Source organism: Ilyonectria robusta (assembly GCF_021365365.1).
Source record: "Ilyonectria robusta strain PMI_751 chromosome Unknown BGZ61scaffold_64, whole genome shotgun sequence".
NCBI lineage: Eukaryota > Fungi > Ascomycota > Sordariomycetes > Hypocreales > Nectriaceae > Ilyonectria > Ilyonectria robusta.
In genome coordinates, this window is record NW_025764498.1 from 84,617 (window position 1) to 107,723 (window position 23,107).

Here is a 23,107-nt window from a genome sequence, read left to right on the forward strand (position 1 = left end):
GTGTCCTGGCGTTTGACTCTGTGACAAGTCGCATTGCTGTCTCTATATCATCGCGTGTACGCCAACGCTGATAGATTTGGCTTTTATCGTGCGCGTCGTGCGACGAGTTTCCTTCCATGCGCCGGTGTTTTGCGGTTGGCGGATGTGGTGGTGACCCGCCGTCTCGTTTCTGTATTGCGGGCAGTGGTATGATAAAAGATGCTGATTTCAGGGTAGAATCCGGTATTGTATAAGAGCTTTCTTCTGGAAATTAAGATAGAAGGGAGAAATAAATAAGCAGGCGTTATAACTAGAGGTTATATTAGAGTGGCTAATTAGTTACTTAAAATTAAATTAGTAGTTAAATTAGGCTAGTAGTAGCTAGTATTTAACTAACTATTAATTAGGCTAATAGTAGATATTAATTAATTAATTTAACTATTAGTTAATTAATTAACATACTTAATAAGCAAGTATCTTAAAAATCCCTTAACTTATACCTTTTCTATTTAATTAATTAATTCCTAACTACCTAGTATATTATATTCTAATTATGAGGCTAGAATACTTCTTATCCTTTAGGCCCTTTAAAATAATCTAAAATTAAGTCTCTAATATACTATAATAATATATACAGTCTCTTAGAAGACTCTAGGTTACTAGTAGAAGAGTATTCTTTCTATGCAAAATACTATTACGAAATTACAAAAGCTATCTAATCTAAAGGAATAGATTCTTATTTATTTTTATTACAGCCCAGGTTGAGACCAGGCGGTCTCAAGCGGCAGAACCACAACACCCTACTTTCATTCTTCCCCAATTAACAAAGGATCACTCAGATTACTCCCGTAATCCAGCGATCCCCGACATAAGGACCAATCAAGTAAAGGATCACTTGGATCACCACCATGATCCTCACGATCCAGGCGATGGCTCACTAGGATCACCACCGCGATCCCCGTGATCCACCATAGTATATAGACACTCTTTTAGCACTTTCATAGACGGATAGTCTCACCAGCTATCAACACACTTGGTTACATTGAATCTACTATTCTACCATTACCAGACCGTGACCTACATTGCTCACTACGACGTCCTGATCCACTCGATCATACACCCCACGCCTCGGACCTACCCTATACCCTTAGGTTAGACCCGACCGTCACACCTTATGCTTATTAAATTACAATCCCTTTATTCTTCCCGCTAGTTTCTGCGTGCTGTGTTATCCACCTGACGGCTGGTGGTGTTACTGGTTTAGACGGAAAGCTCCGTCAGCTATGTGTCTAGCGTATGCGGCGCTGTATCGAATGCTAACCTGTTACAAGTATTGCTCTTCGCCTTCTCCGAGGCAATTAAAATATTTTTGGCTAGGGCTTCAATTCTATCACACCACCTGAGTTCGAAGTTTGGGGAGACCTTTCTGAAAAAATAGCGTTTGTTTCTGTGAGAGGAATACTATTAAAATCGCCGCCTTTAATAAAGGTGGAAGGCAGGCATTAAAATACACCGTTGCTCTGCGGCAAAATGCCCGACTATCAACAGCACTTTCAGGCCAGCTCAATAAAGCGTATCTTCCCGCTACACGACGAAAAGAAATTGACCAGCTACGGCCCCGCAAATCACCAGCAAAAGAGCCGTGTACTTGTTCGTGAACTTGTATAGAGCAGCCAGAGCAAGTAAGTAAAGCACTGCAGCAGGCCCGACCTGAGCAGTCATTGCAATCGCCTCTGCCATGGGTTTGTCTTTAAACCTGTCGATAGATCCCTCGACGCTAGCTTTCAAGATCTGCACCGCAATGATGGCAATCACACCAATGACCGAGCCGCAGAGGCCGTCGAAGAAACTGGCGAGGACCTTGTTCCGAACTAACTTCTCGAGCAGTTTGTGTCCCGCAATGGTAAAGAGGAAACACGGAAAGAACATGCCCAACGTAATTACTACCGCACCAGCGAAGGCATTTGCGAGCGACTTATCCACATATCCTCCCTGAAATCCGACAAAAGTTGCAAAGATTACCAGTGGCGCGGGCAGAACGTTGCCGATGGCAATGGCATCGATGAACACGCTCTGGGGGAGCCATCCGCCCATGAGGACGGCTTCGACCTGAACGAAAGGTATCGCAGTGTATGCCCCACCAAAGGACAAACTCCCCGCAACCAAGCCAAGGACGAACAAATTAATGGCGGATGGGGTCTTGGCAATACCGAGAGCGAGGGAGACCGGAGACGGCACGCCGCGGAAGACGACGTAAATGGCGTAGCCGACATACTGGAGTATGAAGAGGGCCCCGGCAGGGATCCATAGGCGGCGGGCAACGAAGGCGTAAATGACGCCATAGAGGCCTAAAGAAATAAAACTAAAAAGGCGTAGTAAGATCAGCAATGCGGTCCTTTGCGAGTTTGTGGGACGCCTTAAGAACCGAGGACAATCCGTCACGCCACGGAACAATTCGACGACAGTGATTTGATTGGACAGAAGGCGGGGTGAAAGGGGAATGCAGGAGGAACCAACATGTTGATATGAAGTGCGCCATTTATAGCAGTGCATACGGCCGCCATGATGAGAAAAGGGTCGACTTTTTGACTGTCATGCTTCCTTACTGAGTGGTCTGCAATCTTATGCGTTGCCCGAAGAATCTGCAACCCCGTCAGCGCCCTGATCCCATTTAGACAAGTCCACGCTCAGGTGCCCCACCATTGCCGCTACAATGGGCTGCAGCGCTCTAAAGGAGGCATTGAAGTACGTGTTTTCGAAGCCAGCGAGTGAATAGAGATAGCTTGCGAGAAGCATAAGAAGGAAGCCGGGAAGCATGAAGGCAACTCCAGCGAGAATGCCACCTATACGGCCTGCAGACAGACAGCCAAAGAACATACATAACTCGGCAGCCTCGGGCCCTGGCAAGATCTGGTATACGGAGAAGACGCGCTGGAATCGGGGGAGGGAGATCCACTTGTCTTGAAGAACTAGGCGATCCTTGATCAATGCGATCTGGGCAACGGGGCCTCCCCACGCGAACAGGCCGAAGTTGTAGAAGAAGAACCAGAATAACTTCAGATAGGACAGCCGCGGGATATTGGAGTTGTCCTCAAGACCTAGTTCATCGTTGATGGATGTGGAAGTTGGGGGTGTTGGAGCCATGCTCGGCGGATTCATGGAAGCCGACTTTTCGACATCATCGGGGTTGGATACTGCCTCAATTAGGTGGCTTGATCCTTGATTCGCCATAGCAGCAGTCGTTATGCTTCGTAGGTCTGGAGTTGAGTGCTTATCTGTCAAGCCTGCTATGTCTAGGTGTTCACCAAGAACGATCATCCCATCACTGACTTCCATATATATCTGTTTTGGGGTCTTGGGGAGTGGACGGACAGGCCGACTCTGATTGGCTCATCCAGCCTCCTTTGCCTAGCCATGTTTAGTCTAGATGGTGCAAGTACTCCGGGACCAATGAAAACTCGCGAATAACGCCAGTCGATGGACGGACAAGCGGCGCATGATTGGTCCGCCCTTCCGCTGCTGCATCTTTGGAGCCATGACCCCAGCCCGTCAGATTCGAGCGATGTTGAACATAGTCAGGATCACTCACCTGGATGGAGGGGTGCAGCAGTCGGCCCTGGTTTCTACCCAATCTGATTTGGAGAGTGTGGTCCGGAGCTAAGCTGACGCACACAAGCAGGATACTAGCAGTGACTCCACGATCCGCGACCTCGGCGCCGTGCCTTTTGAACGTCCGGAACCCCCCGAGCGTAATGCCGCTTCAGAGAAGGCCTTTTGCAGAAAATGTCTCGTGGCGGATATCTCAATCCAAGTCCACCCATTCCGGGTTAAATACTTCATCCTACCATCCCATCCAGAACTTGCCAAATGACCTTCTTCTTGACAGCGCACCCTCCCTGGCCATTCGACGTGCACCCATTCTCTAAAGCCTTTGCAGCGTCGTCGATCTTCTCCTCAGATGTCGCGAAACGCATCAGCATCTCGTAAGCCTTAGCACATTCAACTCCCTCCGCATCGCCGCCAGCAGCGGGAACGAGCTCATCCGCAGCTGGAAGAACGGAAATCTGGGTCAGGTCCGCACCAGGGTTCTCTGCGAGGCGCGATAGAAGCTTGCAGGGTGGCTTTGACCTCGCCGCAAGCAAGGGATCCCCGTACGGAGAGGACGCTGACCGACAGACCTCCCCTAATCGAGATTGTGAGTCAATGCCGGTGGGCGGCATCGGGGACTGCAGGTCTTGGCTTGATCGCGACAGAGTGTCGCCCCCTTTGTCCCTAATGTTCAAAGATATATCGGTTGCGTGGATGAGCTCTGGAATGTCGGGCATCTGCGTGGTAGAGGCTTTACAGGTGGTCTTGCGACCAGAGCCACTGCTACCGCTCGCGACTTCCACATTCTTTCTATTAGAGGCGTAGTCCCTCGCCCTTTGCTCACAAGTCCGCCGCCGAGCACAGCACTCGTCACTCTCTATACTTCCGCTTTCGCCTTGCTTTACCCAGGCGTCAACATCTTCGGGACTGAATCCAGCAAGGTTGAGGAGCTCCCGGAGCCTAGCATTTTCCTGCACAACCTGCTGAGCTGCAAGTTGCACCTCCTTCGTAGCTTGTACACCACGCTCTCGCGCCTCTTTCAGCCTTCGTTCGAGATCGACCACGTATTCCTTGCGGCGGGCGCGATAGCGGCGCTTGTTCTCCGTAAGTCGTAACGTGCGCGAGGCGGTCTGATCCAAGGGGTATTAGCATGATGGACCCAGGCAGAGTATGCTACCGGGTCGGCTGGTAATACACGCTTCTCCGGTGACAGATTTAGACAATATGCCAAAATACAGTTAAGGAGAGACTTACCGCCTCAGTTTGATTTTGAGGCATCACGGTTCCGTGGTTCTCACTGATGTCGAGAGCTTTAGGGAGGGGGCAAGAAAGAGCGGGGGATTGAGGCGGGTTATCGGTTGGTCCATGGAGGCGCTTGGATCCGTCTACTTTCCGCTAGTCAAGTTGGTCAGGTAGCTTCCTGGAAAACTAAACTAAGTACCACGCCCTATGACATCAATCACCGGTTTTCGCAAAGGCTTGTGAAAGCTTGTGAAAATCTCATTACAAGGCTCTCGCTATCAATGCTATACAAATACACCTTGAAAGCCGCCCTACCCATATTCGTTCCTCAAGGCTCTTTTACGCAAACCGTGACGGTTTGCCTCTCCTGTTCGGCTCGGAATCCGTGGCCATGTTATTCTATCTTGGGTAATCGATAGTCATGAAGAGCGGACCAATGTTTACTACCCGAGGAAGACTTAGATTGAAGAAGATTTTGATTGATGCTTAAAAATAAAGATATGAGGTCACGAACGCAGTTAAACTGCAATGCCACCGAACGCGGGGTCTGAGCTGTAAGCTAGCGCCTGTGCGCAGCGTGCCTCATTCCTTCACAGTCCCTCACAAGACAACACAAGGCAAGTGCCTTGCTTTGCCTTGCTTCTCAGGCTCGTTCCGAAAGGCATTGGCGGACCCCGTAGGGGGCCGGTCTCCTGTCTTCCGTGCCCTCTTCCGCGCCCACCTTGGTAAGCTCGGGCCACCAAACGGTCCGTGCGAGCTGCCTTCACCGATCGCCGCGCCACAGTTTTTGAGCCACACTCAGCCCTACTCCCTACTCCAGTTCACCGTTTCCTTGAAAAAATTGTGTCTTTCCTCCGGTTGGGATTACCATCCCAATCTGTGATGTGTTGAGCCCGACGCTCTGCTGCAATTGCATTGTTGACCTGTTCTCATTTTACATTATCTGCTCTCTTCCCTTAGGGTGGGTAACAGGTCCATTGCTTGGTCTATAGTTATGGACATGTTGACTGCCAAGCCCGGCGTTTGGAATTTAGGTGCATTGACGGCAATCTAATGGTCAAGGGGCAAATTTTTTTGGGATCTTAGAGTACGGCGATTAAAAGGATTGATATTGATGTTCGAGTGGGTTGCACACAGTGCTCTAAGTTGTAAAGGGTGTAATTTGCACTGTCCAGGTAATTTGTGAAGCGAGTACTACCAATTTGAGTGGGCGGACGGAACTCTCTTCAGCGTGATTGACTGGATGGCGGGCACGAGTGCAAGAATAGGTTTGGGTATGGGTGCGGCTAGAGCACTATGAGAGATTTTTAGAGGCAACGAATGTGTTGATAAAGAGCAAGCGTCCTTAGCTTATATTATAGGTCTGGGCAAAGTAAGAGGGGCATCCAGCTTTAATACTAAAGTAAGAGTAAGAGCGAGAGTGGAAGTAAGATTGCTATAATATTTAACTGTAATAATTAAAAAGGTTATTTATTATTAAATAATCTACTTTAGCTACTTAACTTTACTAGCTAAGAATTCTAGAGTTAAGGTTAATTAGCTTAATAAGTTTAGTTATATATAGTATTAAATTTCTACTATAGTATTTATATATATTTAAGTATTTTTTAGGTATCTTTTTATATCTTTTTAATATTACTTATACTTACTTATTTCTAACTTTTATTATAAAGTAGAATTTATTAAGAAATAATAGTATTCCTACTATATATAAAAATATTTTATACTACCTTCTATTCTAGTATTAACTCTTTTTATTTTAATTTCTTTATAGCTAAAAAGGTTATTCTTATTATAAATAGTAATTTTAATATAGAACTTTATATAGTCTATATATTTATAACTTCTAAAGCTATTAAAATTGCTATTCTTAGATATATTATATTTAATTTTAAGTAGATAAAGTAAAAAGTAGAGGTAGCTTATACTAGTATAATAATTTATATATTAATTATTAATATTAATAATAAAATTATAGTTAGTAAAGTATTTAAGGGTATCTTAGAAGTTTTAAGTAAAATTAATATACTTATTAGTAATATAAGTTACTTATTTAATATTAAGCTAATTATAAAAGTAGATATTAAGAAATAATTTTAGGAAATAATTATTAATATTAAAAAAACCCTAATTCTTTTAAAAGCTTTTTTTAAATATATCTCTAAAAATCTAACTTTTATATATATATTAACTAGTAGTTATTATATTTCTTTTATACTTATAAATAATATATATATAATAAGTAAAATAGCAGCTACTAGAATAATAAAATATTTTACTTTTAAAAACCTATAAATTTAAATCTATATTATCCACCTAGATATTATCTAAATAAATATATATAAAAAAAGCTCTAAAAGTAGCCTAGATTTCCTATTTAATAATAATAAATTACCTAATTATCTACTACTTCTATAAAATAATAATTCTAAATTATACTAATATATAATATAATTAAACTACTAGCTTCTTTTACAGTCTAGATTATCAGCCTTAAAGCTAAGTTTTTAAGAAGCAAATTTATCTAGTTAAACTGGGACGTCAAGGAGTTAAAGGCCATAAAAGAGCAGCTCCTTTCCTCGCAGGACCTCACACTTGGTCTCCAGGGGTGGCCTTAGGTGCGATCCGATCCATCCCAATGACATCTTACATATCAATTACTATTTACGTTTTACACCCCAGAATGACCTCCATCCTGAGAAGAAGTTATGAAACACGTCCCGAGAGGGCGAGGAGGCCCCTCTCCGCACGGCTCTTTGGTTACGAATACTACTTGGTGCTTAGGTGATGAGCTAGGGCTGTGGTGGTAGCAAATGATGCTCTACTTGCTTGTCTCCTGGACCATTCCCGGCCTCATTCGACAACTAACAAGACTTGTGATGGCGTTACGTGAGATAAAGGCTCCTGGCTCTAATGTCATCAAGGTCCGACCGCGACGGCGTTTATCAGCCGCGTGACCCTGGGAAATGGGCGCCATGATGTTATCGCCTGTATCGGTCCCTGTCTATATTGCTTTTTTGATACTATTTGGGCCAGCTCTACCGACTTCAGCTGGACCTCTTGCTTACAAGATGTGATCCCACGCCGAACGCCGCGCCTTGGTATGTCATTCGTCAGGCTGGGTACTACTGATCTGGATATCCTCCTGGTGAGTATATATGCTACAGGCGGAGAGGTCTCTATCTTGAAGCGTCTCTGGCCGCGCTTTGTGAAGTTGCCAGCTGCAGAAAGCTTCTGCTCCGCCGACCCGAAGTTTAGTTCGTCGCGAACGAGGTGAGGACTAGTGGGTGAAATACATAAAGAAACATACATCAATCGAAAAGATTGACAAAGTTAAGGGACTCCGGCCTGACGCTTGGCCGTAGTCCACGCCTCGACAGCACTGGCTTGTATTGCAGGGCTGAGGTCGTCGAAGCTTGCGACGCCTATTAAGTCGCAATATTCTGCTAAGAAGTTGACCCTCAGTTTATTTTTATTAGTCTTAGGAGGGACTGATGGCCTGATACCAAGAGATTTCGCGCGTTGCTCCTCCACTCTATCAGGCTCTCCGGTAGAAATAAGGATCTGTTGGTGGTGGTGCACAGTATGTTCTTGTACCGAGATCTCTTGTTTGTCTGCATCTCATCGCCTCTCTGCATTTGCTAACTAAATCTGACAACTCGACGTGGTAGTTGCTGTGTTTTCTAATGCCTTTAAGTATAGTACGGATGAAAGATAGCTATTTATCCCTAGGGATCCGGCTGATCCGGGAGCCCGTGGACCGACGATGCCGTTGGAAGCCGACGATCTAGGTTGTTGGGGACTATCTAGGTTGTTGAGGTTGATCTAGGTTTGAAGTCTCTATCTAGGTTTGATCGGAACCACGGTACGGATCCGGGCCTATGCAGAGCTGAGTTTTCCTATCAGACCTATTCGTCTGACATTAAGGAAAGTTCAAGAACGCGACATCAAAAAACCTGTTTCCCTCAGAGTGGTAGCTTGAGATATAGCTGTCTCCCCAAGGCTGCATCCATGTGTCTGCAAGTTCATCAGAAAATATTATCTGGTTTCATGTAATATTAACCCACCGTATGTCGTAGCTGGCTTCGACTGACAAAGCCAAATAATAGTATTGTTCAGACCATCCCTCATGCCGTTGCTGGGAAACTCTGAGAGTATGGCAGAATACTCTTCCTTGGTGATACCGAGAATGGGGCCCTGGAAATCGGATAAAATTCCGTTGCCTGTAGTTATAACCTCGAGTTCTTTGTAGTTATAGATACTAGGTTGGGTATGAAGAGCAATAGCGTCCCAAACAAGCTGTACTCTTTGCTTATCCCAGTTTCTACCATATTTGTTACTCTGGATGAATTCCCTGGCGGCAATTGCACCATCCACCTCGAATCTCTTATCATGGCTCACAAATGGCGAGCCGGGAGTTTGGTCCCAGCCCAAGTCGTGCAGAAGAGCAGCCACAGCATGCACCTCCAAGTCGACAGTGTTGCGAAGGGTCTCGTTGTGTTCGATGACAATTGCACCAAACAGCCAACTCCGCATGATATGCTTGTAATTAAAGCCACTGCTGTGCTTGAGGGCGTAGTCATGGGCATCGCGCACGATTGGAGTATCGACAACTTTGACACCAGCAATCGTTCGTCGAGGCACAGTATGACGGTAAGAAAGGCCTTTTTTTGCGGTGGTTGAAGCCTGAGCTGGCCCAAATGACAGAGCCAGCAGAAGCAAGAGAAGTTGTGCTATCTCACGGTACGCCATTGTAAAAAGAAATTTTGGGAGTTGGACAATATCTTTAAAGAGGTGGAAGTATGATGCTGGATTATTTTGGGCAGACTCCTAAGTACTGGCCTGGACAGAAATCTAACTTATATATCATAATTGTCGATTTGTAAAGCACCGGGGTGACACTCATTTCATGGGTAAGCATCCCGCTTTCTCAGCCGTTCAACCGAAAATGATTATTTTCATCTTGTTCAGTAATCATCAACTACAGATCAACGGGACAAAATTCTTCCACATGGACTTAAATTCCGAATGTGGTCGGATATAAAGACACTTAGTCCAAGTTGCTTACCAACATGAGATGGAAAAAAGACATCAGGTGTCACTTGATGCGGAGAAAAGGAAGAGTTATTTCACACTTGCATAACCTGTTGGACTAGAATTTCCGTCCCTTTCCTTTCATAATTCCATTTGTCACATTTGTTGGATTGTGACCCTGTATGACAAAACCTTCGATAAATTGATATCCTGACCTTAGTCAGGAAGGGAGGCGAGATATGACGTAAATACCCCTCGTCACCCGGAAGCACCAGAGTTCAATACAATCATCAATCTTTTGCCTCAAGAACATTTCTATAGCAGACTATCGATGTGATCGAATTGCCGTGAAGGATCCATCAATATTCATAGCGATATCACTTAACTACTCATTGTCTTTGTATTTCCCAGCTACGGCAAGTGGAATTAAAGTGATACTTCTCGTCGGATCCGAACAGGGACGGTCAATCGGCATATTATTTGGGCCGTTTGTTCCCTATTATATCATAACTTTGGGTCAACAAACGGAAGAACGGAATCCTAATGCCCTGATCGGCTCGACGGCAAAACATACTTTTCTCGACAAAGTTAGTGGATCCTGTCCCCTAAAAGGCAAAAGACAAGCCTTCCTCTTCGTGGCCCCGCAGCGGGGGAACTTGTCACCCCGCATCCATACAAGATCCGACACCTCTCGGATATATTTGGCAGCGATATGCTATTGACCATCCTCATTCGCCACTAATCAATAGTCCGAGGATGAGCCTGATAGCCGTTTACCCGGCAAGTTAATTGTAATGCCCGGGCGTCGACGGATATACCCCAAGTCCTTCCTCGCATCCCACTGGGTTCCTCGCATCCCACTGGGGAAGAGGGAATAGAATAGTTCGTAAGCCTCGGACAATTATGTAAACGAGAGAAATAAAAAAAAAATATGGTCAGTACAGAAATGTGGAGAAGCTAATGACAGCCCGGTTAAGAAATACCTGGACCGAGTAATGAGCACCTTCAGCATTCTATATATAACGGTAGCATGCCATCTCATCTGACAGAGTGACTGATATCCAACCACTCAACTCTTTAACCTTCCATCTTGCGGCTTCCATCTTAAATTCTTTTTCATCACTATCGCCCACTATGGACAGTCAACGCGGAGACTTAATACTTCCAGACATACCGGAGTTAGGTCTTATCGTACCATCCGCCGCTCTAGCTGCCAATACCTCCTCTTTTGTCAAGAAGCACTGCGACGCAATGATCTACAATCATGTAGCTCGCTCGGCCTATTGGGCTTTGATCATAGCCCGAAAACTTCCACAATTTGCGAATGCAGACCTGAGTCTTGTCTTCATCAGCTGTATGCTCCACGACATGGGATGGGCCGCGGCTAAGGAGCTCCTAGCCCAAGACAAACGCTTTGAAGTCGATGGTGCAAACATCGCCAAGGGATTCCTAAAGGATCATACCGGATCGGAGTATCATGACAATGAGGCTACGGAAGCATGGGACCCAGCAAGAATCCAACGAGCTTGGGATGCAATTGCATTCCACACGACACCGTCTATTGCACAGCACGCCGCAGCTGAGGTAGCTCTTACGAACTTGGGTGTCACAGCCGATTTCTTGGGTCCTAATCTTGACCTTGGCCTCGGACCAAACCTGATTTCGAGAGAAGAGTATCGCGCGGTGACAAAACTATTTCCGCGCAATGGATTTACATATGAAGGCCTGAAGCAGGTAATGTGTGGAATATGCAGGACCAAGCCAAATACTACGTACGACAATTTTGTGGGCGAGTTTGGAGTTCGGTTTGGCATTGATGGCGAAGGATCTGGCAAAGATGAATTTGCTGAGGAGGTAGAGAAGTCGCGTTTTGTCAACTTTTCCAAGTTTGCGTTAGATGCTCTTGAAGTTCTTGACAAGGAAATTTCAGGAGATGATAAATAGTCACCTGGAAAGTGCACATTTACAATGAGCAGCTCCCTAGCTATCAACAGACTTAGTTACATAAGACTACGTCTTGCACATTATCAGACCAGTGAACTATATTGCTCAACATCTACGCCGATTCATTCGATCATAATACGCGACCCACTTACCCTAGACTCACCTCTAGTATATGTGCCCGACTCGTTACACGGACGCAACACTTCGCAGCTATTAGTAGCATACGCCGAACTACTTGCCAGTGTGTGGTGGTCTGGGTGTAAACGAGCTAAAACCAACAACCACACTGAAATTGGTACTGGTTGTGTGTATGGTAGTGGTGTCTGCGATGGGCGGATTAGCGGGTCTTAGAAATAATTACAGATTTATCTATATTGTAAGCTTTCTGGGCCTGGAAATCCCATGCCTTTCGTGTCATCCATGACGACAACTGGAATCTGGCTCGATAGACTAGACGACAGTCAGCATTTCCAAACGATCAAGAATAAGGAACCTGACCTATACAAATTTGTCGGCGTACTTTCTCCTTCCCCAAAGACATCCAGAATGTAATCACAATACATCCACACGCGTTCCAGATGTTGGGGCAGCAACAGCTTCTCATCCTTCCGCGCCACCAGCACGGTGCCGACATAGGACTGCCACGCCGACGGCGCAAACCCGGACTCTGAATCGATGTTGAGATACGTAGCAATCTGATTGTCGAGGTCGGCCCGGTTTGTGGACTGAGTGCCGATACGGTGCAAGACCAGCGGGATCTCGATGAGTCCTGGGACGGGAGGTACGTGATTGGAGAAGATGGGATGATCTGCCTTTATTATTATCGCAGACTAAGGCGCGAATTTGATTCTCTTAATATCGCACCGGATGATAATGGCTTGGATGGATCCTAGTGTACTGCTTATAACTGGCGCCGTTGTAGCTGGTATACCTGATTGTGGGGCTGCTGGAATAGGAGCTTGGGGCGTAGGGACTAAGGGAGGCGAAATTTCTAGTTCTAAATCCGTGTCTATATTATCCCATTTCGAGTAATCAATAATCATAGAGAATCACCTAATGATACTCCCTGAGGAAGATTCAAGTTGAATAAATTAGATATCAAAGGTAAAGAAATAAGATACGAAACAGCGTTAAACTACAATACTGTCGAACGCGGGGTCTGAGCAGCAAGCCAACACCTGTGCGCAGCGTCTCAAACCGCAAAAGGCAAAAAAATGGTCACACGCAGACGCCACCAGCCCCTGTAGTCACCCGCCAAAAGTCTCCCAATCGCCGTAAAGCCAGTGCCAGGAGCCTTACTTATCAACCTCTCAACTCGTTCCGAAAAGGCATTGGCGGGCCCCGTAGGGGACCGGTCTCCTGTATGCTTCTTTAACTGGTTGGACATCCCTGGAGTGACTAAACTGGAGGCTTACGACAGTTAACGGGATACCTGTACCTTTGCCAGACCGTTTCTCGCTTCAATGATTGCGGAAAGGAACCTAATACTAGTACGACTAGACTAGTACGAAAAAAATATGAGACCAGTACAAATAGCACCAGGACAACATGACTAGTAGATAGAGCGTACTAGTATAAGCCCAATGAGCGACTGGGATGAATAGTGTACTAGTATATGTAAATCGGAGGACCAGTATGAACTGTACCAGTATAACCTGTCCCAGTCTTTGCAACAGGAGACCGGTCCCTACGGGCCCGCCAAGGCCTTTCGGAACGAGTCTTTGGGTCGCGGCTCTTCGATTGCGGCTCCTCGAATGATACCCCACGGATGGTCCACGTACTAGATACGTAGCAGGCCCTGATTAGTGCCGCCAAAACATTACCGCGCTGTGACTTCATATCTGCATCATGCCCGTTGTTCATAGACCGACTGGCCGCAACAACCAAAAAGAGATGCCGTTGACTTTGTCATGGTCCCTTTTCACCCTCCCAATCCACCATTTGGAACTAGTTAATTCAGAGACTCGAGAACAGAAGCTGTTAGCACAGAAGCTGTTAGCATTCCTTAAATCTACAGTCCCAGTCAATCTCGTCCCCATACCGCCATGTCCATCGCCACCACGTCCGATGCTTTACCGCCTTAGCGCAGTCGCAGAATCGTCACAGCCAGGCCCTCTGAAGGTATCGCTGTGGCTGGGTCCCGCCTATCTCAGTTGCCGCTTCTGCGGAGGCTGTGTTGCTATCCAGTAAAAGAAAATCCAAGGGTGCCATACAGACTGAGGCAGCTGGACTGAGGGTGACGGTCAGTTGTGACACTTGGCCGATGAGGAACTTAAGGCCACGGCAACGGGAGGCTCCAAGGATAGGCCGGAGAAGAGGATGGGCATCTGCTTCCTGGTCTGGCCTCCCTAGCCCATGTTGGCCACGGCTCCCTTGTCGATAAGAAGCCTTGCCACTGCCTCGTGGTCCTCCCATGAGGCCCATAAGAGCGGCAACCATCCGTATTTGTCGCTGGCGTTAACGTCTGCTTCCTTGTCGATTAGAAGCCTTGCCACCGCCTCGTGGCCCTTCTCTGAGGCCTCTAAGAGCGGCAACCATCCGTCTTTATCGCTGGCGTTGACGCCTGCTCCGCTATTAACCATTATCCTAGGTAATGTATAGAGGCAATTATTTATTAAAGATATTAAGGAGTTCCTTAATCTGTAAATTTAATAATAGTACTCTATACAATCTATACTTTATTAATAAGACTATTTATTATATAGTCCTCTTAGGACTAGAAAGTCTAGTTTAAGCTTATCTATATTTAGTCGCTTTAGTCTAGATATTTACGCTATTAGTATATCGACTGTTAGCAACTAAGCACTTAAGGACCTATTCGCTAAGCTCTCTCTACAATGTATTATCTTACTAAAGGATATTAATGCTACTGGTGTGGCATATTTTCGTAATGCTGGTGGTGAGAATCCCTATGAAAGGGGAAAACTCGCTGATATAAAGGCAGTGACGCTATCAGGGCTGCTCAATGCTGTCAACAGTGTGACATCCCTTAGCTGTTGTTCGCTCGACTGCCGACTAAGCCCCAGTCCACAAGGCTTGACCCCGAAATAAATGACGACCTTCCCATATATCTTGACATATTTCCGTTGGGGCTTATATCGGCTACTGACCTAGCCCCGCGGCTCTAAGTAAGTCACCTTCTAGACTCTCCAAGAAGCCTGGCGCCTTTGCCCTAACACCTAGAACCTTGTGTGTGCGGTCTGCTTTCGATCGAGAGTTGGCCGCGAAGACCAGGCGCGAGGCACCAGGTAGAGGTACGTCAACGAGCTTCTTGTCGAGTTCATCTAGTGTGATCCTTTTTGGTTCATCGGTCAAAACCAGCCCTCTAGTCTTGAGGATCTTGCCCGTAGCACGGGCGATCTCAATCTGGGAAACCTCGTCGTTGGGCACAAAATAGTAGCCCTATAGAGTATATCGTTAGGGACATGTAGGATAAGACACAGAGCCAATCAAACAAGTGCAATGGAGTCTTGCTGGAAATGGCTGATGAAAGTTGTACTCACGTCACGGTTCCATTCAGCACCTTGCCCGCCAGCCGCCGCAGCCTCCACAAGCTTCAGAAATACCTGGGCAACGTCTTCGACATGGGCTCGAGAGTAAACATTAGAGCCCGAGTTGACGTAAAAGGGGGCCCCCGCCTTTACGGTTTCTTGATAGAAGACGGGCACATAGAAGCTGCTTCTATTACCCGGCCCGGTGCCTTTCCCGTGGATGTTCGGGGGGCAGACCACAGCAGTCTTGAGACAGTTGCCATGCTGGGTCCACGCATTCTGAATCAGAGACTCCGTAGGACGATGTATAGTTTCGTGTGGGAGGGACCAGATCGTGTCGATATCATCGATGTCGGACCACACTTTGCTAGTGAGATCGCCGAGGGCGTTGGTGTCCGCGATCATCCCTGTGCCACCAAGATGGATGTAGTATGCTGGTAAGAAAGCGTTAGCCCGTGCAATGACGCCGGTGAGTAGTGCTTGCACGGCAGGGACGTGGTCTGAGTTTCCATGGTCTTATTCCTAATTGTTAGCTGTGTTTCTAATACAGAGATTTATTTATCAAGCGAGAACGTACGGACGACAATATCAGCTTCGGAGGCGGCCCGTGTCAGCACGCTGGTTTCGTCAAAAGTTCCCCTGATAATCTTGACGTTCGGATATTTCTCGGAGAAACCCGCAGGTATCTCCCGGAGGAGCACCGTAGTCTCGTACTTTGGGTGAGCTGTCACAAGGGCGTGAAATACGGTGCCGCCTACATATCCGGTCGCTCCAGTGCTATTTAACGGTTAGTAACGCGTAGTCTTATACATAGGTTCTCGATGGAGTGTACACAAAGAGCTTGGGCGTCATTTTGAGACGTGTTGCAACAAACGAGCTTCGACTCGTTGAAATTTGCTCGATTGAGCTTCTAGCGGATAAATTGCGTAGCCTCTATTGTTCGTGTTGGAGGAAACATGCGCTTTAATATAGGTCATGCTAAAGGAGTGCGACCGCATTTGCAATTTCCCCAAATTTGTTATAACGTATCCCTATCCTTCTTGATTAATAATTCATCCCTCAGACCCAGCTAACATATTACAAATCCTGCGGAGTTTCTACTGGGAGCGGCCATTCGACTGTCTTGCGGAGTTGCTACTGGGAGCGGCCATTCGACGGTCTTGCGGAGTTATGCAGTCCATGGAGAGCGGCAGATTCTGATAGCCCCTCAACTCCGTCTTGCCTGTGAAGCTCTCCGTGGCATTCACACAACAGGTGGTCGGAGTTGAAACCCGAACTCACCAGTTCTCCAAAGCGTTTTCCCTCCCTGAGGCCATTGCTTAGGTCCATACTGGCCATAAGTCTTTCTGGGACATCAACCACTCGATACTAGAAAGTCTCCATCCAAGTGGATTAATACACTGCTTCCTCTAAGACCAACGTAATCGTAGACTACCATACCAGCCACTTCAACTGCCATGAGACCGGGGCGCCATCTCCAACGTTGAATGAGCGGCCATGGGCTTTTTCCGGATGTAACGAGGTGGGGCATGTTGGACAATTTCGGATCCGTCCGGTCACTGCCTACCAACAAAGTAGAGGTGGTCCACATCGTCGATACTGGGGACAGTCCCCAGCTTCTGGCGAGTCAGCTGCTTGTTGCTGACAACCCCAAATGAGTTTCTAATGGGGATAATGTCTCATGTTCGCTTTCGCTATCGCTATCGCTTTCGCTTTTGCTGGTGGAGTTGTGATTGCGGAGTTGTGGATACCCAGCTAGATATACGACACAAGTCCGCAACCTTAACCGTTCACTCAACGTCTCGGGTCAAAACTCCGCTTAGAGCTCAAGCTGTGAAGAAATATAAATAGGACCCTAGCTACTGCCCAATCTTTACTCTTCGCAACTATTCACAACCTCTTATTGCGCGCTACCCTGGACTTCATCTCGAGTGCGGAAATCTCCTCCCCCTCACTATTTCGTGCCATCCCTTAGATACAATCCAACATGTCAATTGAAGACCTTGGGGGCAGGCAAGTCCTGGCCTCGGTTAGGGAGACTATCAATGCGCCACAAAACGAAATCTGGCCGTTTCTCTCAGCTATCGGGGCGGAGAGAATTTTGATCCCTGGGTGTACCCAATCATCAGTACTTGAAGGTTATGGGGAAGGCGCCTTGCGACGAGTCTATTTTGGTGACATCTTTTTCGACGAGCGGATCTTGGAGTGTGATCCAAAGACGTACAAGATGAAGTATGAAGTCCTTGAACCCAACTCGAGCCCCGGGAGGGGCGTCGTTGCAGCTGTACAGCTTCACTTCTCTGGACCGAAGGAGACAATAGTGACATGGGTATCAGGTGCCGAAGTGGTCCCGCCGGAACATGAAACCAGCCTCAAGGAACAGGCCGTGGGCTTCTGTCACGGTCAAATTGCATCTCTCCGACGACTAAGCCAAGCCACAACACCGCCAATGTAATTAGTTGGTGGGGATCTTGAACGGAGGGTGTAGCAATCAAGTCGGCTGGGGATATTATCATAGTAGCTGCCGCAATTGCAAGCATTGTAGCGATAGTCAAGAACTCTACTGCAAAGCACAACAGCTATACAGCTTCGGCGAATTCAACCAGGGCTCGTTTACAACCCATGCTACTTAGGACGAGCACTTCCTCTTTCCCATCCCGGAGAACATGTCATCCGCCGAGGCAGCTCCCTTAATATACACTGGTACAGCCATCTACTCCGCCCTACGCAGCGCGGGAGTCCAATAGTATCACCAAGTAGGCGTTCTCGGCCTCGAAGGACTGGGCCACCTCGCTGTTCAGTTCGCCGCTAAGATGGGATGCTACGTTACTGTTTATTCGCACTCACCTGCCAAAGAAGAAGCAGCACAAAGCCTGGGAGCGTCAGATTTCCAAGTCATAGGGGGGAATTCTCTTCTGATTCGCGTCGTTAACTATCTTCTCCTTACTGGTGCTTAACAGCCAGACTGGTCTGTAATTCTGTCGCTGGTCCGTCGAGGTGGTGTGGTTAGCGCGATAACTGTTAATTCGTCAGAGCTACGATGCTTATATGCAGATATCTTGATGAACGCTATCCGGATCGAAGGGAGTCTCCCGGCCACACTACGCGTCCAACGTGAGATGCTCAATTTTTCGGCGCTCCATAACATAAAGCCGATTATCGAGATTTTCTCATTTAGTGAAGAAGGCATTAATGAGGCTATGGAGAAGCTTCGTCAGGGTAATATGAGATACCGAGGTGTCTTAGCATGGCCGTAAAGATCTAGTCGACCGCCAACGGTAAACCGCTTCGGGAGTGGTTTATGTTGCCAGATGCATCAGGGTGTCGTTCTGAGCGATGGTGATGTTAGGGAGTATGGTAATAATCGAACAAGGTGTCTGGGGTAACTAAAGCTGTAATTGATAGTTAAGGAGTGTTTGTTGTGGCGTATAGGCTGTGGCTAAGAGGTGGCGGTTTGGTTGTGGTGAAGATAAGGTGGCGCGAGTTGTGGTGCAGCCGCCGTGGCGAAGCTAGGTGGCGCGGAGCTGTGGCGCGGAGCTGTGGTGAAGCTGCCGAGCACGGACCTTTAGGTGCCCCGAGTTTATAAAGGAGGGCGCAGAAGAAAGAACCTTTTATTCCGAAAGGTATGGGACTTGCTGGCAAGAGAAATCTGCTCGGACGATCTGGACCGGGTCGCCAACAGGAGACCGGTCCCCAACGGGGCCCGCCAATGCCTTTTCGGAACGATTGAGAGCTTGAGAAGTAAGGAGCTTGAGAAGTAAGGCGCTTGCCTTGTGAAGTTTCGTGGATATGAGCGAGGTCGGGGGGAGCTTTGCAGTTTGACGACGAGGGAGAGGGCTCCGATAAATGCGAATTTGACTCCGTGCGGATCGATGGGTTGTACATTCCCGTTGTCGACGAGAGACAGTGCTGACTGCAGGTATCTGCTCAATGTTGTGGCGTGCTCTATCGGTAGTCTGTGTGCCAGGTTTGGTCCCGGGGCCACGGGGTCGTCATGATGCCTACGACGCACTGGGCGATGCGACGGACACTGGGCTAACCAATTAACCCCTTTGGAGTGTGTTGCGGCGCTTAGCTCTTGTTTCAAAAATTTCCTTCTCGCTGGTGATGTTTTTCTGGGTTTGCTACGGTACTCGTGAGGATCTGTCAGATACGGTGACTAGCCGCGAGACAGTCGTACGGTCTCATGCAGGGGTCTAATGCAAAAGAATGACGATAATGATGTATCCTGTGAATCAGGAAATAGTCAATTGGGATCAGCTAGGGAGCTCCTTCCGCTGTATCCTCTCTGTCTTCTGTGTTCCATCTGATCAGCCGGTCGGGCGAGGGATTTCCTAGTTACAGAAGAGGCTACCTATAATTAGAACCCCAGACTTTTCTTTGCCTACCTAGTGCCGGTCTTTACCCACTGTGTTACGGCTTGGTTCACCGAACAGCGATAGAGGCCATATAGTGCAGTAATGTGTCCGGATGATTGCCACCACAGCGATCATTGACCAATCTTTCCCCCCCTGGTATAGCGGACCTAGCACAACCGTTACACACTGTGGCATCACTTATATTCATACTGCCGAAAGTGACTTAAGAATGCTAAAATGAGGCTATATCTTTAATAGTTGTGTCTCAGCGAATCACCGCATTCACGCGGTAAGCTGATCGACTGGATAGGTGAAAACATCTTACTCACATCCCATCTTACACGGTGCTAATATATTTAACAAAGATTAATTCCATATATTTATTGTGAGCTGTCAGCAATATGACCCTGGGTGATATGGTTCTCCTAGAATATACTGGTCTGTAAGACCACATTGATGTAGCTTCAAAAGCCTCTCATCGTGTCTAACCAACAGCTCAAACACTGTCCTTTTCGTTGGAATGCTTATAATCATGGTGTGCTGTGTCCGTCTTGTCGTCACTGCCCCCAATAACGCCATGGGTAGCAGTACCTTGGCGTTGAAGGAAGGTCGTGCTCGGCCTCCAACCGGCGCTCTTACGAGCTGACGAAACCTCATTGTACAACTCATCGACTTCCTCCAGAGACAGTGTCTTGGTCTCGTAGATGAAGAAGTAGACGAAGGCAATGGCCAAGAAGCAGAATCTGGACCAGATGAAGAAGATCTTTGACTGAAGGTTGGCGTTACCCGGGCCCCAGTTAACAAGATATGGCGTGGCATAGGCGATGGCCCAGTTGAGGAGCCACTGGAAGGAGTAAGTCAGCGTCATTAAAACACACTTCAGTGAAATGCCTACTTACGTTTGTGGCGATATTGATACTGAGACTCTTGGCACGGATCTTTAGGGGGAAGATCTCACCTGACACGACCCAAGTCAGGGGGCCCCAGGTTGAGGCAAAGAAGAAGATGTAGATACAGACGAAGGCAATGCCGGCCTTCTGCGCGTTAATATTATGGACAATGATGTTACCAGCGCTATCTTGGCTAGTCGTGAAGGTGCCCAGCATTGCCACTAGGAACTGGCTCGCGCACATGCCCACAGCTCCCCACAGCAGCAAGGGGCGACGTCCTAATTTATCGACTGCCCAGATGCCGGGAAGAGTAGACACGACATTTATAGACGAAGTGATCATCTGAATAGTAAAGGCATTATTGATTCCGGAGTTCTTAAAGTATCTAAAGGACGCCAAGTTAATAGGAGGTCAGGAACCAGCTCCTCAGGGCCAAAACTTACTGAGTTCCGTAATAAAAGATGAAATTTATGCCGCTCAATTGCTGCATGGCCTGGACGCCACACCCAGTTAACTGACGCTTAAGCATAGGGCCCCGGAAGCAGTCGAGATAGCTGCTTTTTCCTAGGCTTAGCTCGAACTCGTGATTCGCCAGAATCTCCCCAAGCTCGTTCTGGATAGCAGGAGACTCGGCGGGAAGCCTTCGGAGACGGCTTAAAGAGCGAGCTGCCTTGTTCAGGCAGCAGCAGGTTAATATTAATAAAGCCTGTATATTTAAATATAATATTACTCTAAGAGTTACTTAGTTTATTATTAGTAGCTCTAGTATTTAGTAGTATCTTAAAGTAGAGGTATAGCTTGTTAACTATATTATAATAGCTTAAGATATTACTATTAGAAGAGTAGAATAGGCCGGTAAAGTAATCTTATTAGGGCTAACTAGAAAATAGATATTCTATCTATAGGTGTGTATCTGCAGTATAACTGCTATACTGAATATAATTCTTAAGTTAAGCGGGCAGTATATACTATTCAGACTATTTCTTATTAATGCTTATTAAGATAGGAATTAGATATTAATAAATAGATAATTTAGGGAATTATTAATAAGCAAGTATTAGGTAGGTGCCTCGGTTAGTAATATTTAAGATAAATTATTAGCGGGGTAATAATCCACTCTTGCCCCGCAATATCTAGAAGCCTTTATCCACGCCTTAAGTAAATATTTGCCCCGTCAGTTTTATAGAGTAAGCCTCTATTTCGTCCTTCTATGCCTAGGATACAGCCTCTATCAAGTCTTACTTAATTTAGCCTGACGGAGGTGACTCTGCGAAATAGCTATAGCACCATAATACAATATCGGAATAGTTATTATAGTTGGGACTAGCCGCAGGAATACCCAGCTAAGCATCTTAAGAGGCGATTTAAGGGCTAGGATTCGTCGCTCTCTGCTCCCTGAGCTAGCTTACTCCGACTGCCTATAGTCGACCATTCACCCCCCGACCTCTTTGTCCCTAAGGATAAGAAATTTCTACTTTCTCAACCCCGGGCACATTAGCTATTATCCGAAGTTGATCAAGGAATAGGACAAGGAGCGAAATGTAGCGGCAGGCTAGAAGCTAGCTTATCTCAAGGGGTAGATACTGGTGGATAAGCTTTGTGATGGATCCGTTACGGTCAATTCAATCGATGGATAAGGATCAATGCAGTGATGATGATGTTGATGATGTTCATCTCGTCATCCGGATCAGCCGGAAGAGGGGTTTTCATACCCCCCCTTCTGACTAAGGTCAGGATATCAATCTATCCGAGGTTTCGCCATACAGGGTCATCATTCAACAGGATCCATATGTGGATCCATATGTGGATTCCGTGGCATGGATTTCAACCCTGCGCCCGTATAACCAGATCGTGTCCAAGTTCCGCGGCCTATTAGACGCTTTTCCAAATATCCATATACCAGAAGAGGAAGAGTCAGAAATAATCAGCCAGGAGGTGAATTACGTTATTACACGCCGGATTAATCAGCTATGCCTCTCACCCCAAATTAAGAGCCACCTAGAGAAAAGACTATAGAAGACTACTTACTATACTTATCTCTAGGTATATTTTATATTTAATTACTTAGAGAAAAAATATTTTAAAAAGATAGTAAAGATAATTAAGTTTACTATTAAAATACTTTTAGGAAGTATTAATAAAATATATAAATAAATTCTTAATAAATTAAAAGAATATATAATAGCTTAAAAGATCTTAAATATTATTTTAGCTATAAATTAGCTATTAATAATCTTAGAAATAAATATTATTATAAATATAAATTATATATTATAATATATTTATAATTTTAATTTAAAAAATAAATTAAAATTTAAATTAAAATTTAAATTTTAATATAGATTATTTATTTTAATTTATTAAGATAGTATTTTTTTTTATTAAATAATTTATAAATTTTTTCTTATAAATTTATTATTACTTATAATTATTTTATTAAAGTTATATTAATATTATTTTATTATTATTTAAGATATATATATAATTTTTATAAAGTTTTATATATTTTATTTAAATTTTTTTAACTTTAATATTAATTTTCTAATAAATATAAATAGAAAAACTAGCTATTTTATTAATA

At 45.9% G+C, this 23,107-nt stretch overlaps 9 protein-coding genes across 9 annotated transcripts; 2 read left to right on the top strand and 7 right to left on the bottom strand.

The window, feature by feature from the left end:
- Positions 1–1,563: 1,563 nt before the first annotated feature.
- BGZ61DRAFT_373799 (chromate transporter) lies at positions 1,564–3,123 on the bottom strand (the record flags this gene model as incomplete). The annotated part of the gene is made up of 3 exons (XM_046242279.1): positions 1,564–2,341; positions 2,497–2,621; positions 2,680–3,123. 3 exons carry the CDS (start codon positions 3,121–3,123, stop codon positions 1,564–1,566), a joined length of 1,347 nt encoding a protein of 448 aa, XP_046094223.1.
- A 430-nt stretch (positions 3,124–3,553) lies between these two features.
- BGZ61DRAFT_573250 (uncharacterized protein) lies at positions 3,554–4,703 on the bottom strand (the record flags this gene model as incomplete). Its single annotated transcript, XM_046256120.1, has 2 exons — positions 3,554–4,286; positions 4,473–4,703. Coding segments are annotated over 2 exons (702 nt in total), but the record flags the coding sequence as incomplete, so codon positions are not given.
- A 4,027-nt stretch (positions 4,704–8,730) lies between these two features.
- On the bottom strand, positions 8,731–9,608 carry BGZ61DRAFT_467898 (uncharacterized protein; the record flags this gene model as incomplete). Its single annotated transcript, XM_046247825.1, has 2 exons — positions 8,877–9,608; positions 8,731–8,826 (listed from the first exon to the last, which is right to left on the bottom strand). Exons 1-2 carry the CDS (start codon positions 9,559–9,561, stop codon positions 8,732–8,734), a joined length of 780 nt encoding a protein of 259 aa, XP_046094225.1. The 5' UTR covers positions 9,562–9,608.
- Positions 9,609–10,905: 1,297 nt separating this feature from the next.
- Positions 10,906–11,840, top strand: BGZ61DRAFT_467899 (uncharacterized protein). Its single transcript, XM_046247826.1, has one exon. It carries the CDS (start codon positions 10,978–10,980, stop codon positions 11,785–11,787), a length of 810 nt encoding a protein of 269 aa, XP_046094226.1. The 5' UTR covers positions 10,906–10,977; the 3' UTR covers positions 11,788–11,840.
- Positions 11,841–12,152: 312 nt separating this feature from the next.
- On the bottom strand, positions 12,153–12,830 carry BGZ61DRAFT_500629 (uncharacterized protein; the record flags this gene model as incomplete). Its single annotated transcript, XM_046251583.1, has 3 exons — positions 12,153–12,237; positions 12,286–12,617; positions 12,696–12,830. 3 exons carry the CDS (start codon positions 12,828–12,830, stop codon positions 12,153–12,155), a joined length of 552 nt encoding a protein of 183 aa, XP_046094227.1.
- Positions 12,831–14,135: 1,305 nt separating this feature from the next.
- Positions 14,136–14,375, bottom strand: BGZ61DRAFT_373832 (ankyrin repeat-containing domain protein; the record flags this gene model as incomplete). Its single annotated transcript, XM_046242283.1, has 1 exon — positions 14,136–14,375. A coding segment is annotated over one exon (240 nt), but the record flags the coding sequence as incomplete, so codon positions are not given.
- Positions 14,376–15,108: 733 nt separating this feature from the next.
- BGZ61DRAFT_293725 (uncharacterized protein) lies at positions 15,109–16,057 on the bottom strand (the record flags this gene model as incomplete). The annotated part of the gene is made up of 3 exons (XM_046238603.1): positions 15,109–15,189; positions 15,243–15,793; positions 15,856–16,057. Coding segments are annotated over 3 exons (834 nt in total), but the record flags the coding sequence as incomplete, so codon positions are not given.
- Positions 16,058–17,265: 1,208 nt separating this feature from the next.
- BGZ61DRAFT_573258 (uncharacterized protein) lies at positions 17,266–17,733 on the top strand (the record flags this gene model as incomplete). Its single annotated transcript, XM_046256121.1, has 1 exon — positions 17,266–17,733. The coding sequence occupies one exon, from the start codon at positions 17,266–17,268 to the stop codon at positions 17,731–17,733; it is 468 nt and encodes a 155-aa protein (XP_046094230.1).
- A 2,399-nt stretch (positions 17,734–20,132) lies between these two features.
- Positions 20,133–21,205, bottom strand: BGZ61DRAFT_373858 (general substrate transporter; the record flags this gene model as incomplete). Its single annotated transcript, XM_046242285.1, has 3 exons — positions 20,133–20,480; positions 20,536–20,911; positions 20,970–21,205. Coding segments are annotated over 3 exons (960 nt in total), but the record flags the coding sequence as incomplete, so codon positions are not given.
- Positions 21,206–23,107: the final 1,902 nt, after the last annotated feature.